The sequence below is a fragment of the Amblyraja radiata genome, chromosome 34 (genome assembly GCF_010909765.2).
Source record: "Amblyraja radiata isolate CabotCenter1 chromosome 34, sAmbRad1.1.pri, whole genome shotgun sequence".
NCBI classification, from domain to species: Eukaryota; Metazoa; Chordata; class Chondrichthyes; order Rajiformes; family Rajidae; genus Amblyraja; species Amblyraja radiata.
Genome location: NC_045989.1, coordinates 4,586,733 through 4,604,473, shown reverse-complemented (window position 1 = coordinate 4,604,473; position 17,741 = coordinate 4,586,733). Strand labels below are relative to the sequence as shown.

The 17,741-nt window shown below is 46.3% G+C and overlaps 2 protein-coding genes across 4 annotated transcripts; both read left to right on the top strand.

The window, feature by feature from the left end:
• Nucleotides 1-1,895: 1,895 nt before the first annotated feature.
• On the top strand, nucleotides 1,896-5,849 carry LOC116991752 (UDP-glucuronosyltransferase 2C1-like). Of its 2 annotated transcripts, none has more exons than XM_033050671.1 (2): nucleotides 1,896-1,981; nucleotides 4,138-5,849. In XM_033050671.1, exon 2 carries the CDS (start codon nucleotides 4,164-4,166, stop codon nucleotides 5,775-5,777), a length of 1,614 nt encoding a protein of 537 aa, XP_032906562.1. In that variant the 5' UTR covers nucleotides 1,896-1,981; nucleotides 4,138-4,163; the 3' UTR covers nucleotides 5,778-5,849. The 2 variants fall into 2 exon arrangements, with proteins under 2 accessions (XP_032906562.1, XP_032906561.1); XM_033050670.1 differs by having other exon boundaries at nucleotides 1,978-2,210; nucleotides 4,138-5,847.
• A 3,274-nt stretch (nucleotides 5,850-9,123) lies between these two features.
• LOC116991571 (UDP-glucuronosyltransferase 2C1-like) lies at nucleotides 9,124-13,048 on the top strand. 2 transcript variants are annotated; one of them, XM_033050275.1, is made up of 2 exons: nucleotides 9,124-9,200; nucleotides 11,357-13,048. In XM_033050275.1, the coding sequence occupies exon 2, from the start codon at nucleotides 11,383-11,385 to the stop codon at nucleotides 12,994-12,996; it is 1,614 nt and encodes a 537-aa protein (XP_032906166.1). In that variant the 5' UTR covers nucleotides 9,124-9,200; nucleotides 11,357-11,382; the 3' UTR covers nucleotides 12,997-13,048. The 2 variants fall into 2 exon arrangements, with proteins under 2 accessions (XP_032906166.1, XP_032906165.1); XM_033050274.1 differs by lacking the exon at nucleotides 9,124-9,200 and adding an exon at nucleotides 9,222-9,429.
• Nucleotides 13,049-17,741: the final 4,693 nt, after the last annotated feature.

Sequence of the window (17,741 nt, the reverse complement as noted above, 5' to 3'; positions counted from 1 at the left end):
CACCTACACACAACTGACTGACTTCATCCACTTCACCACCTCCTGCACCTACACACAACTGACTGACTTCATCCACTTCACCACCAACTTCCATCCGGCACTCCAATACACCTGGACCATTTCCGACACTTCCCTACCATTCCTTGACCTCACCATCTCCATCGCAGGGGACAGACTTCTGACCGACATACACTACAAACCAACTGACTCACATGGCTATCTGGACTACACATCTTCCCACCATGTAAAGACTCCATCCCCTACTCCCAATTCCTCTGCATACGCCGCATCTGTTCCCAGGATGAGACATTCCATACCAGGGCATCGGAAATGCACTCGTTCTTCAGGGAACGGGGATTCCCCTCCGCCACCATAGATGAGGCTCGCACCAGTGTCTCATCCATACCCCGCAACACTGCTCTCTCTCCCCATCCCCGCTCTCGCAACTAGGGCAGAGTCCCCCTGGTCCTCACCTTTCATCCCACCAGCCGGCAAATACAACATATAATCCTCCGCCATTTCCGCCACCTCCAACGTGACCCCACCACTCGCCACATCTTCCCATCTCCCCCTATGTCTGCCTTCCGCAAAGGCCGCTCCCTCCACAACTCCCTTGTCAATTCTTCCCTTCCCTCCCGTACCACCTCCTCCCCGGGTACTTTCCGTTGCAACCGCAAGAAATGCAACACCTGTCCCTTCACCTCCCCCCTCGACTCCATTCAAGGACCCAAGCAGTCGTTCCAGGTGCGACAAAGGTTCACCTGTATCTCCTCCAACCTCATCTACTGCATCCGCTGCTCTAGATGTCAGCTGATTTACATCGGGGAGACTATGCGGAGGTTGGGCGATCGTTTCGCCGAACACCTCCGCTCAGTCCGCAATAACCTACCTGAACTCCCGGTGGCTCAGCGCTTCAACTCCCCCTCCCATTCCCAATCCGACCTCTCTGTCCTGGGTCTCCTCCACTGCCAGAGTGAGCAACACCGGAAATTGGAGGAACAGCACCTCATATTCCGCCTGGGTTGCTTGCATCCGGATGGCATGAACGTTGAATTCTCCCAATTTTGCTAGCCCTTGCTCTCTCCTCCCCTTCCTTAACCCTCGAGCTGTCTCCTCCCATCCCCCCGCCCTCGGGCTCCTCCTCCTCCCTTTTTCCTTTTTTCTCACCCCCACCCCCCATCAGTCTGAAGATGGGTTTCGGCCCGAAACGTCGCCTATTTCCTTCGCTCCATAGATGCTGCTGCACCCGCTGAGTTTCTCCAGCAATTTTGTGTACCCTCCATTCCTTTCCCGTCCAGATACATACCCGATTTATTTTTAAATTATAAAATCGAACCTGTCTCCACCACTTCCACTGGAAACTCATTCCACACAGCTACCACTCTCTGAGTAAAGAAGTTCCCCCTCATATTTCCCCTAAACTTTTGTCCCTTAATTCTCAAATCATGTCCTCTAGTTTGAATATTCCCTACTCTCAATGGAAAAACTCTCCACGTCAAATCTGTCTATCCCTCTCATAATTTTAAAGACCTCTATCAAGTCCCCCCTTAACCTTCTGCGCTCAAAAGAATAAAAAACCTAATTTGTTCAACCTTTCTTTGTAACTTAGGTGCTGAAACCCAGGCAACATTCTAGTAAATTCCTGGAAGTCTTGGGTAACAGAGTCCAGGATGTTAAACCTTGTGTTGACTCCGAGGCAACGAGCCAACTAAATTTGACCTTGTCAACAAAAAAAAATGCCAACCAAAAATGTTATGCAGCTCGGAATGAAAAATAATCGCATCAAAGCAAACATTACACAACCAAAGCTCTTTTTAGACTTTCACCACATCAACTGAAAATCCTTGATCATTTTGATTGAAATCTCAGCGACATTGGAAAGGAAATTTCCATCGCGATTGTATTGACCAAATGAACTTTCATACTTGCGGTTGTTTTTAGATACAGTTTGGGGGCGGGTACATTGGTGTTGTATTTGTCCGTAAGTATTTTCCTGTGTTACTCGCGGGCAAATGGGCAAGGTGTGAGGGGGCCGGCGTTTTGTTTTCTTGTGGGGACTGGAAGCGGTCGCAGAGTCCCAGACTCCAGTGAAGGAGATTGTTTCACTGGTAATTCAGCCGCGGGTGAAGGCACTGCAGCCGCGGGTTCAAGTCCCATCGCAGTCACATCTTTCTGACATTCAGGTTACATCGAATTCACTGATACCCAAGGTATGTAAATTGAAAACATTTCCAAATTCTCCACCATCTCGGTGTTGTATCAATGTATGCTTTTTATTTACCATTTCGACAACGAATAGCAATATGGAAATTTATTTTCATCTTGAACAAACTTGCCGAGAACTTATTTTGTTTCTTGCAACATTTGTTCTCATGTTTTCCCTCGCATCTCGGTTCATCGCCAATGGTTGTCATACTCGATATTATCTAAACACATATATTTTGTATCTTCCATACACACACATTTCTACTCCCCAGATTTCACTCAATAGTCAATATTCCAAATTCAATATTCCATTCCCGGCCCATTTGACTGTTTTTGCTTTCACTTGCTTTAAACTGAAGCCCATGTTTTGTCTGAGGAAGTGTCTCGACCTGTTCCTTCTCTCCAGAGATCTTGCCTGGCCCGCTGAGATATTCCAGATTTTTGTGTCTATCCCATGTTTTGTTGTGGGCTTCGCATACACACTTGCGTTTATTGCCGTGTTCACCTGATATCTGAGGAAGAATGAGAGCTGTTTTAACGGTCCCGATGTGCGCTGACAAGGGTATTGCTGTTGTAAACTAGCTTAATCGCGAACCCACTCCGTCCTTCCGTGCTGAGGCCAGGTGCCAGCCCAGCTCTCACACCTAGGCATTGGACATGACGCCACGGACTCATGCACAGACTCCAATGTTACAGTTCCCTAATCCCATACAACCTGTTTCCTTGATATCCGTCCTCTTTGATGTCTCGTGTTCACACCTTACCCTTCCATCGTTATTTTTTTGCATACCTCTATATCATTTGTTTTACATCTCTCTACATCACCATCTATATCTCTTGTCTCCCTCTCCCGACTCTCAGTCTGAAGAAGGAACTCGACCCAGAAACGTCACCCATTCCGTCTCTCCAGAGATGCTGCCCGTCCCGCTGTGTTACACCAGCATTTTGTGTCTTGTGTTCATCCCATAATCCACAAACAGCACAGCCCTGGCAGACCCATTGGTTCTGCCTGCGCCGGCCCCATAAATCTCATCTCCAAATTCCTCAATTCAGGGGCAGCGCGGTGGCGCAGCACTAGAGACCTGGGTTTGATGCTGACTACGGGTGCTGTCAGTACGGAGTTTGTACGTTCTCCCCGTGACTACCAAACTCTCCACAGATGTGCAGGTTTGTAGGTTAATTGGCATCTATAAAATGTGAATTGTCCAAAGTGGTCACTGGTCTGCGCAGCCTCGGTGGACTGATGGACCTGTTTCCACGCTGTCTCTCAAAAGTTTAAAGTCCTTTGGCACTGCATGGGCTCCAGCTATGCCTGTTATTTTTGTTGTATATGTCAAACAGTCCTTGAACGAAACGTACACTGGCACCATCCCCCCAACTCTTTCTCCACATTGACGACAGCATCGGAGCTGCCTGCTCCACCTATGCCGAACCCTTTCATTTCATCAAAATCACCACGAGGGGACACATTATCCGCTGACGTCTACAACAAACCCGCTAACCCCCACAATTATCGAGACAACACCCTTGAGATGCAGCAAGGACATAATCCCTTCGGCCCATTGAGTCCAACCTGACCATCGATGACTCATTCACGCTTGTTCTGTATTATCACAATTTCCGATCCATTCTCTACACACTAGAGGCAATATAGAGACGCCAATTAACTACAAATCCGCATGTCTTTGGGATGAGGGAAGAAACCGATGGTGGACTAACTCAGCAGGTCAAGCACCATCGCTGGTGAATGGAAACAATTAATGTTTCGGGAGTCAAGAGGGCGGCGGCATGAGTATGGGGTTGAGAGGGCACGATAGATAAGCCATGATTGAATGGCAGAGTAGACTTGATGTGCTGAGGTACTCCGGCATTTTGTTTTCCTTTTTGCCAATGTTTGTCACTTACCAACATTTCTGGTCAATTCTACCACAGGGTCAGTGTGATCATCTTTCCTCAACATGGGTGGTCTTGGATGGAAAAGCAGATCAAATGTCATATTTATTCTCGGTATCATCTTCGCCCTGTCTTGTCCAATTACCCAAGCAGCTAGAATATTGGTCGTGCCTGTTGATGGAAGTCACTGGATCAATATGAAAATTCTAATGGAAGAGCTGAACCTTCGCGGCCACAACATCACTGTGCTATGTCACTCCGCAACCTGGTACATCAAGGAGAGTCCCGATCTGTATCAAACCATCATAGTTCAAGCACAAGAAAACATTGAAGCACTTTCAAGGAAAGAAGTGATGGAAACATTTGTGCTAATGTCGCTGGACAGGTTACAGAATAGTCACACACTATGGGGAAACATAATGTTACAAAACCTAATGGTTACATTTATGTACAATGTACATAGAATTTACCAACATTTTAACATGGCGATTTTTGAAAACAAAACCTTGTTGAATCAATTTGAAAATGCAAACTTTGACCTAATACTCACAGATCCTATATTTGGTACTGGGCCAATGCTTGCGTATTATTTAAAAGTACCGCTGGTGTACAACGTTCGATGGCAGATCAGTGGGGAAGCCCATTTTCTCACTGCCCCTTCACCACTTTCCTACGTCCCACTCCAGGGCTCACTGCTCACAGACAAAATGGATTTTTTCCAAAGAACAGAAAATGTAATTCATAGTCTCTTTCAACACTTTAGTTCAGAGTTTTTGATACATCCACTTTATAATGAAATCTGCCATCGGTATCTGGGACCAGACACGGACATCAAGTCGATTCTCCTCAGAGCTGATGTATGGCTGATGAGGGTGGATTTTGTGTTTGAATTCCCAAGACCCACCATGCCAAACATTGTGTACATCGGAGGCTTCCAGTGTAAACCAGCACGGCCTCTAGCAGCAGAGTTTGAGGAGTTTGTCCAAAGCTCAGGGAAACATGGACTTGTTGTAATGTCATTGGGTTCTATTGTCAATTCCTTGCCAATGGAGATTACAATGAAAATAGCAGAAGCTTTATCTCAAATTCCCCAGAAGGTTATCTGGAGATATGATGGTGAGACCCCTCCCAATATAGGGAATAATACACTGCTGTCAAAATGGATCCCTCAGAACGATCTGCTGGGTCACCCCAACACACGAACGTTTGTTTCACACGGAGGCACCAATGGCATTTATGAAGCCATCTACCATGGGGTGCCAGTGGTCGGAATGCCTCTGCTTTTTGACCAGTTTGACAATTTACTCAAGCTCGAAACCCGAGGAGCAGCAAAAGTGATCAACATTGCAACCATGCATTCCACAGATCTGTTGCAGGCACTCAACGAGGTGATAAACGGCGCATCTTATGGGGACAACATGAAGAGACTCTCTGCTCTCCATCGGGACCAGCCAGAGTCGCCAATGGAGAGAGCCGTTTTCTGGGTTGAGTACGTTGCCCGACACAAAGGAGCGGGGCATTTGCGCTCAGAATCCCACCGACTCCCCTGGTACGCTTACTATTGTGTAGATGTGATGATCTTTCTGTTGTCTGTGTTACTCCTGCTCACTGTGTTGGTGGTTGGAACACTGAAGAAACTTTGTCGTATTGTTTGTAGGAAAAAGCAAAAGACTGAGTGATTTATTTTTCCCTTGGTATATTTTGTTATTTCAAATTCATCAAATAAAGTTTTTCATGCGTTTGATCCACGGAGTCTCCTTTCCACAAAACATGGATTCAACATGTGCTAATAAAAGCCAGAAAGGTGAGTGAAATAATAACCTTTGTGCATTGATATGCAGATGAAAAGTATAAATAGCTGAACCTCATTTTCCTGAAGCCTTAAATTTTCTGACAGTTATTCACAATTAAGTTACCTTTGGTTATCAGGACACAAACCTTCGTGATTCACTGACAGAGTGGACCTTTACTGCACTATTCTCTCTTCCAGTTAATCATGACAACTCTCACTCTCAATCTGTCAGCATGTTTGCCTTCGTCCCAGTGCCCCATTATTGTCATACATTATCACAATGAGCCTCCTTTACACTTTAGATACAACGCGGAAACAGACCCTTCCGCTATAAGATCTTTAGTGCAGACAGTACCCACAGACAGGATTGAACCCGGGCCCCTGGCGCTGTAATCAGCAGCTCTACTGCTGTACCACCATGTTGTACCGTATACAGGGATTTCCCGGGTTATGTAAGGGTTGGTTTAACATACTCATAGGCTGGGTTTGTAAATTGCCCAATGTTTGTCTTGTCTGCAAACTTACTAATCAACCCACCAATTATTTATAAACCCAAATCATTTAAATATCCAAATCGTTTATATTTTCACAAATAGTAAAGGTCCCAGCACTGGTCCCTGTGGAACAACACTGGTCACAGTGCCCAGGTCAAAACAAAAACTCATCCACCACTACTCTCTACTGCCAAGCAACTTTTGAATGTAAAGCCCATGCAATCATGGATTGTTATAAAATCCATCTGTTTCATTAATATTTTTATCCAGGAAATGTAAAAATCGCTTCATCCGTTTGTATTCCATATAACCATATAACAATTACAGCACGGAAACAGACCACCTCGGCCCTTCTAGTCCGTGCAGAACACTTACTCTCACCTAGTCCCATCTACCTCCACTCAGACCATAACCCTCCATTCCTTTGTGTTCAAGAAGGAACTGCAGATGCTGGAAGATCGAAGGTACACAAAATTGCTGGAGAAACTCAGCGGGTGCAGCAGCATCTATGGAGCGAAGGAAATAGGCGACGTTTCGGGCCGAAACCCTTCTTCAGACTGATGGGGGGTGGGGGGGAGAAGGAAGGAAAAAGGGAGGAGGAGGAGCCCGAGGGCGGGGGGATGGGAGGAGACAGCTCGAGGGTTAAGGAAGGGGAGGAGACAGCAAGGGCTAGCAAAATTGGGAGAATTCAACGTTCATGCCATCCGGGCGCAAGCAACCCAGGCGGAATATGAGGTGCTGTTCCTCCAATTTCCGGTGTTGCTCACTCTGGCAGTGGAGGAGACCTCCTGCACCTACACACAACTGACTGACTTCATCCACTTCACCACCTCTTGCACCTACACACAACTGACTGACTTCATCCACTTCACCACCTCCTGCACCTACACACAACTGACTGACTTCATCCACTTCACCACCAACTTCCATCCGGCACTCCAATACACCTGGACCATTTCCGACACTTCCCTACCATTCCTTGACCTCACCATCTCCATCGCAGGGGACAGACTTCTGACCGACATACACTACAAACCAACTGACTCACATGGCTATCTGGACTACACATCTTCCCACCATGTAAAGACTCCATCCCCTACTCCCAATTCCTCCGCATACGCCGCATCTGTTCCCAGGATGAGACATTCCATACCAGGGCATCGGAAATGCACTCGTTCTTCAGGGAACGGGGATTCCCCTCCGCCACCATAGATGAGGCTCGCACCAGTGTCTCATCCATACCCCGCAACACTGCTCTCTCTCCCCATCCCCGCTCTCGCAACTAGGGCAGAGTCCCCCTGGTCCTCACCTTTCATCCCACCAGCCGGCAAATACAACATATAATCCTCCGCCATTTCCGCCACCTCCAACGTGACCCCACCACTCGCCACATCTTCCCATCTCCCCCTATGTCTGCCTTCCGCAAAGGCCGCTCCCTCCACAACTCCCTTGTCAATTCTTCCCTTCCCTCCCGTACCACCTCCTCCCCGGGTACTTTCCGTTGCAACCGCAAGAAATGCAACACCTGTCCCTTCACCTCCCCCCTCGACTCCATTCAAGGACCCAAGCAGTCGTTCCAGGTGCGACAAAGGTTCACCTGTATCTCCTCCAACCTCATCTACTGCATCCGCTGCTCTAGATGTCAGCTGATTTACATCGGGGAGACTATGCGGAGGTTGGGCGATCGTTTCGCCGAACACCTCCGCTCAGTCCGCAATAACCTACCTGAACTCCCGGTGGCTCAGCGCTTCAACTCCCCCTCCCATTCCCAATCCGACCTCTCTGTCCTGGGTCTCCTCCACTGCCAGAGTGAGCAACACCGGAAATTGGAGGAACAGCACCTCATATTCCGCCTGGGTTGCTTGCATCCGGATGGCATGAACGTTGAATTCTCCCAATTTTGCTAGCCCTTGCTCTCTCCTCCCCTTCCTTAACCCTCGAGCTGTCTCCTCCCATCCCCCCGCCCTCGGGCTCCTCCTCCTCCCTTTTTCCTTTTTTCTCACCCCCACCCCCCATCAGTCTGAAGATGGGTTTCGGCCCGAAACGTCGCCTATTTCCTTCGCTCCATAGATGCTGCTGCACCCGCTGAGTTTCTCCAGCAATTTTGTGTACCCTCCATTCCTTTCCCGTCCAGATACATACCCGATTTATTTTTAAATTATAAAATCGAACCTGTCTCCACCACTTCCACTGGAAACTCATTCCACACAGCTACCACTCTCTGAGTAAAGAAGTTCCCCCTCATATTTCCCCTAAACTTTTGTCCCTTAATTCTCAAATCATGTCCTCTAGTTTGAATATTCCCTACTCTCAATGGAAAAACTCTCCACGTCAAATCTGTCTATCCCTCTCATAATTTTAAAGACCTCTATCAAGTCCCCCCTTAACCTTCTGCGCTCAAAAGAATAAAAAACCTAATTTGTTCAACCTTTCTTTGTAACTTAGGTGCTGAAACCCAGGCAACATTCTAGTAAATTCCTGGAAGTCTTGGGTAACAGAGTCCAGGATGTTAAACCTTGTGTTGACTCCGAGGCAACGAGCCAACTAAATTTGACCTTGTCAACAAAAAAAATGCCAACCAAAAATGTTATGCAGCTCGGAATGAAAAATAATCGCATCAAAGCAAACATTACACAACCAAAGCTCTTTTTAGACTTTCACCACATCAACTGAAAATCCTTGATCATTTTGATTGAAATCTCAGCGACATTGGAAAGGAAATTTCCATCGCGATTGTATTGACCAAATGAACTTTCATACTTGCGGTTGTTTTTAGATACAGTTTGGGGGCGGGTACATTGGTGTTGTATTTGTCCGTAAGTATTTTCCTGTGTTACTCGCGGGCAAATGGGCAAGGTGTGAGGGGGCCGGCGTTTTGTTTTCTTGTGGGGACTGGAAGCGGTCGCAGAGTCCCAGACTCCAGTGAAGGAGATTGTTTCACTGGTAATTCAGCCGCGGGTGAAGGCACTGCAGCCGCGAGTTCAAGTCCCATCGCAGTCACATCTTTCTGACATTCAGGTTACATCGAATTCACTGATACCCAAGGTATGTAAATTGAAAACATTTCCAAATTCTCCACCATCTCGGTGTTGTATCAATGTATGCTTTTTATTTACCATTTCGACAACGAATAGCAATATGGAAATTTATTTTCATCTTGAACAAACTTGCCGAGAACTTATTTTGTTTCTTGCAACATTTGTTCTCATGTTTTCCCTCGCATCTCGGTTCATCGCCAATGGTTGTCATACTCGATATTATCTAAACACATATATTTTGTATCTTCCATACACACACATTTCTACTCCCCAGATTTCACTCAATAGTCAATATTCCAAATTCAATATTCCATTCCCGGCCCATTTGACTGTTTTTGCTTTCACTTGCTTTAAACTGAAGCCCATGTTTTGTCTGAGGAAGTGTCTCGACCTGTTCCTTCTCTCCAGAGATCTTGCCTGGCCCGCTGAGATATTCCAGATTTTTGTGTCTATCCCATGTTTTGTTGTGGGCTTCGCATACACACTTGCGTTTATTGCCGTGTTCACCTGATATCTGAGGAAGAATGAGAGCTGTTTTAACGGTCCCGATGTGCGCTGACAAGGATATTGCTGTTGTAAACTAGCTTAATCGCGAACCCACTCCGTCCTTCCGTGCTGAGGCCAGGTGCCAGCCCAGCTCTCACACCTAGGCATTGGACATGACGCCACGGACTCATGCACAGACTCCAATGTTACAGTTCCCTAATCCCATACAACCTGTTTCCTTGATATCCGTCCTCTTTGATGTCTCGTGTTCACACCTTACCCTTCCATCGTTATTTTTTTGCATACCTCTATATCATTTGTTTTACATCTCTCTACATCACCATCTATATCTCTTGTCTCCCTCTCCCGACTCTCAGTCTGAAGAAGGAACTCGACCCAGAAACGTCACCCATTCCGTCTCTCCAGAGATGCTGCCCGTCCCGCTGTGTTACACCAGCATTTTGTGTCTTGTGTTCATCCCATAATCCACAAACAGCACAGCCCTGGCAGACCCATTGGTTCTGCCTGCGCCGGCCCCATAAATCTCATCTCCAAATTCCTCAATTCAGGGGCAGCGCGGTGGCGCAGCACTAGAGACCTGGGTTTGATGCTGACTACGGGCGCTGTCAGTGCGGAGTTCGTACGTTCTCCCCGTGACTACCAAACTCTCCACAGATGTGCAGGTTTGTAGGTTAATTGGCATCTATAAAATGTGAATTGTCCAAAGTGGTCACTGGTCTGCGCAGCCTCGGTGGACTGATGGACCTGTTTCCACGCTGTCTCTCAAAGGTTTAAAGTCCTTTGGCACTGCATGGGCTCCAGCTATGCCTGTTATTTTTGTTGTATATGTCAAACAGTCCTTGAACCAAACGTACACTGGCACCATCCCCCCAACTCTTTCTCCACATTGACGACAGCATCGGAGCTGCCTGCTCCACCTATGCCGAACGCTTTCATTTCATCAAAATCACCACGAGGGGACACATTATCCGCTGACGTCTACAACAAACCCGCTAACCCCCACAATTATCGAGACAACACCCTTGTGATGCAGCAAGGACATAGTCCCTTCGGCCCATTGAGTCCAACCTGACCATCGATGACTCATTCACGCTTGTTCTGTATTATCACAATTTCCGATCCATTCTCTACACACTTGAGGCAATATAGAGACGCCAATTAGCTACAAATCCGCATGTCTTTGGGATGAGGGAAGAACCCGATGGTGGACTAACTCAGCAGGTCAAGCACCATCGCTGGTGAATGGAAACAATTAATGTTTCGGGAGTCAAGAGGGCGGCGGCATGAGTATGGGGTTGAGAGGGCACGATAGATAAGCCATGATTGAATGGCAGAGTAGACTTGATGTGCTGAGGTACTCCGGCATTTTGTTTTCCTTTTTGCCAATGTTTGTCACTTACCAACATTTCTGGTCAATTCTACCACAGGTTCAGTGTGATCATCTTTCCTCAACATGGGTGGTCTTGGATGGAAAAGCAGATCAAATGTCATATTTATTCTCGGTATCATCTTCGCCCTGTCTTGTCCAATTACCCAAGCAGCTAGAATATTGGTCGTGCCTGTTGATGGAAGTCACTGGATCAATATGAAAATTCTAATGGAAGAGCTGAACCTTCGCGGCCACAACATCACTGTGCTATGTCACTATGCAACCTGGTACATCAAGGAGAGTCCCGATCTGTATCAAACCATCATAGTTCAAGCACAAGAAAACATTGAAGCACTTTCAAGGAAAGAAGTGATGGAAACATTTGTGCTAATGTCGCTGGACAGGTTACAGAATAGTCACACACTATGGGGCAACATAATGTTACAAAACCTAATGGTTACATTTATGTACAATGTACATAGAATTTACCAACATTTTAACAGGGCGATTTTTGAAAACAAAACCTTGTTGAATCAATTTGAAAATGCAAACTTTGACCTAATACTCACAGATCCTATATTTGGTACTGGGCCAATGCTTGCGTATTATTTAAAAGTACCGCTGGTGTACAACGTTCGATGGCAGATCAATGGGGAAGCCCATTTTCTCATTGCCCCGTCACCACTTTCCTACGTTCCACTTCCTGGCTCACTTCTCACAGACAAAATGGATTTTCTCCAAAGAACTGAAAATGTAATTTACAGTCTCTTTCAACACTTGATTTCTGAATTTTTGGTGTACCCACTTTATAATGAAATCTGCCATCGGTATCTGGGACCAGACACGGACATCAAGTCGATTCTCCTCAGAGCTGATGTATGGCTGATGAGGGTGGATTTTGTGTTTGAATTCCCAAGACCCACCATGCCAAACATTGTGTACATCGGAGGCTTCCAGTGTAAACCAGCACGGTCTCTGGCAGCAGAGTTTGAGGAGTTTGTCCAAAGCTCAGGGAAACATGGACTTGTTGTAATGTCATTGGGTTCCGTTGTCGACTCTTTACCAATGGAGATTACAATGAAAATAGCAGAAGCTTTATCTCAAATCCCCCAGAAGGTTATCTGGAGATATGATGGTGAGACCCCTCCCAATATAGGGAATAATACACTGCTGGCAAAATGGATCCCTCAGAACGACCTGCTGGGTCACCCCAACACACGAGCCTTTGTTTCACACGGAGGCACCAATGGGATTTATGAAGCCATCTACCATGGGGTGCCAGTGATCGGCATGCCTCTGTTTTTTGACCAGTTTGACAATTTATTTAAAGTTGAATACCGAGGAGCAGCAAAAGTGATCAACATTGCAACCATGCATTCCACAGATTTGTTGCAGGCACTCAACGAAGTGATAAACGGCGCATCTTATGGGGACAACATGAAGAGACTCTCTGCTCTCCATCGGGACCAGCCAGAGTCGCCAATGGAGAGAGCCGTTTTCTGGGTTGAGTACGTTGCCCGACACAAAGGAGCGGGGCATTTGCGCTCAGAATCCCACCGACTCCCCTGGTACGCTTACTATTGTGTAGATGTGATGATCTTTCTGTTGTCTGTGTTACTCCTGCTCACTGTGCTGGTGGTTGGAACACTGAAGAAACTTTGTCGTATTGTTTGTAGCAAAAAGCAAAAGACTGAGTGAGATTTTTTCCCTTGGTATATTTTGTTCTTTCAAATTAATCAAATAAAGTTTTTCATGCCTTTGATCCACGGAGTCTCCTTTCCACAAAACATGGATTCAACATGTGCTAATAAAAGCCAGAAAGGTGAGTGAAATAATAACCTTTGTGCATTGATATGCAGATGAAAAGTGTAAATAACTGAACCTCATTGACGTAAAGCCTTAAATTTACTGACAGTTATTCACAATTAAGTTACCTTTGGTTATCTGGTCACAAACCTTTGTGATTCACTGACAGAGTGGACCTTTACTGCACTATTCCCTCTTCCAGTCAATCATGACAACTCCCACCCTCAATCTGTCAGCATGTTTGGCTTCGTTCCAGTTCCCCATTATTGTCGTACATTATCATAGTGAGCCTCCTTTACACTTTAGAGATACAACGCGAAAACAGACCCTTCGGCCCACTGAGTCCGCGCCGACCAGCGATCACTCCATACACTAAATAGGCACAAAATGCGAGGAACTCATCGGGTCAGGCAGCAGCAGTGCAGAAAATAAGATTAGGTGACGTTTCTAGTAAGAGCCCTTCCCAGACCCCACACACTGACATGAACCTACACATTAGGGAATATAGACATTTTTAAATCCAAAACTAATTAACCCACAAGCCTGTATTTGAAGGGTTGGGGGAAACCGGAGCGCCTGGCGAAAACCGCATCACAGCGCACTCTTCACTCTCCTCCATAACCTTTATGTGACGTGGTGACCAGAAATGCACCCAATAATCTAAATGTGGCCAAGTCAAAGTGATATACAAAATGAATTGGAACTTTCTGTACCCAATGCCCCCACAGATGAAGGCAAGCTTGCCTTATGCCGTCCTCACTACCCTTCCCACTTGTGTTGTTACATTCAGGATGCAACGGATTTGCAATCCAAGATCTCTCTGTGTCACAGTGCCCCTAAGCAGTCATGCCATTAACTTTAGTTTCGTTTAGATTCGAGATACCACGCGGAAACAGGCCCTTCAACCCACCGAGTCCACTCCGGCCAGCGATCACCGCACACGAACACTTACCTGCACACTATGGACACACCGGTCACAGGGAGAACGTATAAACTCCGAGGCAACAAGTCAACTGAAGTTGGCTTTGCCAACAAAAAAATATTGCCAACCAAACATTTAATGCAGCTCGGAATGAAAAATAAACGCATCAATGAAAACATTACACAACCAATGCTCTTCTTAGACTTTGTCCCCATCAACTGAAAATCGTTGATCATTTTCCCGTGATTGAAATCTCAGCGACATTGGAAAGGAAACTTCCATCGCGATTGTATTTACCAAATTAACTTTCATACTTGCGGTTATTTTTAGATACAGTTTGAGGGAGGGTACATTGGTGTTGTATTTGTCCGGAAGTATTTTCCTGTGTTACTCGCAGGCAAGTGAGCAAGGTGTGAGGGGGCCGGCGTTTTGTTTCCTTGTGGGGACTGGAAGCGGTCGCAGAGACCCAGGCTCCAGTGGAGGAGTTTGTTTCACTGATAATTCAGCAGCGGGTGAAGGCACTGCAGCCGCGGGTTCAAGTCCCATCGCAGTCATATCTTTCTGACATTAAGATTACACCGAATTCACTGATACCCAAGGTATGTAAATTGAAAACACTTCCAAATTCTCCTCCATCTCTGTGTTGTATCAATGTATCTAGTTACAGTTTCGGCAACGAATAGCAATATTTTATTTTATTTTTATCTTGAAGCCGAGAGCTTATATTTTTCATACTCGATATTATCAAAACACATATATCTTGTATCCTACATACACACACATTTCTACTCCCAAGATTTCATTCAAATAGTCAAAATTCCCAATTCAATATTCCATTCCTGGCCCAAATGACAGTGTTTGATTTGCTTTAAATTGAAGCCCATGTTTTCTCTGAAGAAGTGGCTCGAGCTGTTCATTTTCTCCAGAGATGTTGCCTGGCCCTCTGAGATACTTCAGCTTTTTTTTTGTCTATCCCATGGCCGTCCGAAGGGCAGGTGAGATGGGATTAATCAAGGAGCGCGGTGTACCCGTTGATCTAGTGTAAAACCGGATTGGGGAGGGGGCATATCTTATAGATCTGGCTATTGTTCTTGGGGAGGGGGGGGGGGGGGGGGTGAGTTATTGTGCAGTATGTATTTTGCATGTTACTAAATAAGTTGTTGGTTATATCACCCCATCAAATGGATGGTGATGATCACGGAATCGGGGTTGTGCAGCTTGCAAGACGCTCGGTCTGGTTTGTTGGGCAGTTAGTTCACCGATTCACTGCCACTCCACCTCCCCACTTAGCTGTTTATTTTCAAGTGTAAGTGGTGCTGTCTGAAGAAGGGTCTCCACCCGAATAGTCACCTATTCATTCTCTCCAGACATGTTGTCTGACCCGCCGAGTTACTCCAGCACTTTGTGTCTATCTTCTGTAAAATATCGTCCTCTCCAAACGCCGATACAATTCTGAACTTAAAAGTTAACACATAGCCTCTGTGACCCAAGGACGAGATCAAATGATATTAAACCCGGTGTGTAGAAAGGAACCGCAGATGCTAGTTTACATACCGGAGATAGACGCAGAGTAACTCGGCGGGTCAGGCAGCATCTCCGAAGAAAAGGGATCGATGGCGTTTCGGGTCGGGTCTGAAGAAGGGTCCTGACCAGAAACGACGCATATCCTTTATCTCCAGCGATGCTACCTGACCTGCCGAGTTACTCCAGTACTCTGTGTCCATCATTGACATCAAACTACAGTTGTCTTGCACACCTCCCCCGCCCCGCCACGCAATTATATTGAAACATCACTTCGCTGTGCTTCCCTGAACGACTCGACCTGTAGTGTTCTCTTGGGTTTAGACTCTCTGTTACCTGCTGCGAGAGGTAAGAAGAGTGTTTAATTGTATATGCACCAAGAAAAGCTCCAATTAAATCATTACTTGCCGCAATGTAACAAGTCTGCAAGCACAGTATTTAGAGAACACAATATCTATTCAAATAACCATTATCTATTGATAGATAAGACAATCAACAAAAAAAACATTATTTGGAGCGGCACAGTGGCGCAGCGGTAGAGATGCTGCCTCACAGCGCCAAAGACCCCGTTTCGATCCTGACTACGGGTGCTGTCTGTGTGGAGTTTGTACGTTGTCCCTGGGACCACGTGGATTCTCTCCAGGTGCTCCGGTTTCAATACAATACAATACAATACGGTTTATTTGTCACATTGCACATAAGTGCAAGTGAAATGAATATGTCAGCAGCGGTACAATTATAAAGAACACACACTAAAACACAATAAAAATTTAACATAAGCATCCACCACAGCATTCATCACTGTGGTGGAAGGCACACAATTTGGTCAGTCCTCCTCCATTTTCCCCCGTGGTCGGGACCTCAACCCTCCGCAGCCGTTGCTGCGGGCGTCCAGATGGTAAAAGGACAAGGTACAAGTCCAGGTAAATCCAGAGTCGGCTCTTCCCACACACTCCAAAGACTTGTAGGTTAATTGTCTTCGGTAAGTTTTAAAATTGTCCCCAGTGTGTCGGATAGTGCTAATGCACGGGGTAATCACTGGTCGGCGCAGACTCGGTGGGCCGATTGGCCTGTTTCCGCGCTGTATCTCTAAAGTCTGTAAAGCCCCAAAGCCTTTAGTGCAACCAAGACGGTGCGTAGTTCTTAGTTTAGTTAATGTTTGTAGTGTTCAAGAGGTCGATGTCTGTTGAGTAGGAGCTGAAGAAGTGTCTCGACCCGAAATGTCACCCATTCTTTCTCTCCAGAGGTGCTGCCTGTCCCGCTGAGTTACTCCAGCATTTTGTGTCTACCTTCCAGTTAAAAAAAAACACAGCATCTGCAGTTCTTTCCTACAGAGCTTATTTAGTTTAGTTTAGTTTAGAGATACAACGTGAATTCAGGCCCTTCGTCCCACCAAGTCCACGCCGACCAGCGACCCCTGCACACTACCACTATCCCACACACATTAGGGACAATTTACAATTATACCACGCCAATGAACCTACGTCTTTGGTGTGTGGGAGGAAACTGGCGGTAGAGGGGAGAGTGGCGGGGGCATGGAAATAGATGCGGGGGTGGCAGAGGAGGGGGGAAGAGAGGAGGGAGGAGAGAGAGGAGGGGAAGAAGTGATGGAGGAGAGGAGTTGGGGCGAGGAGGGGGGGGGGGGGGATGAGGGGGAAGAGGAGGAGGGGAGGGGAGCGGAGAGCCGGGAGCAGCGGGCGGGGGGGGGGGGGGGGGGTGTTTAGCAGCGTGGAGCGAGCAACGGGAGGGGGGGGGGGGGGGGAGCGGCGTCACTCGCAGCACGAGCAAGACGGTGCAGACCCATTGTGTTGTCATCGAAGGAGTCATTTTTATTTCAAAGTTTTGTCAGAATCTTGAACATTTTCATTAATGACTCGAGAAATAAAGCATGACATTTTTAAATAAAGCGATGTCGGACTCTACAGAAAAAATCTCTGCAGGATTATGCAAAAAATGTTACCGTTACCGCGTCGTGTTTATATATATATACACACACACATTTGTTATTGAATCAAAATCTAGAATTATAAATTCACATTTCATAAATGGTTTCACAATACAGGAGTATTGATTTTCAGTATTCCTTACTGATATTTGAGAATACATGAGGTTACATGCAAAATAGTAATTTTGAAAAATCCAGTTTCTGTGTAGTACTATTGCATTTATGTGAGAAAAACTAATTTCCCCAACA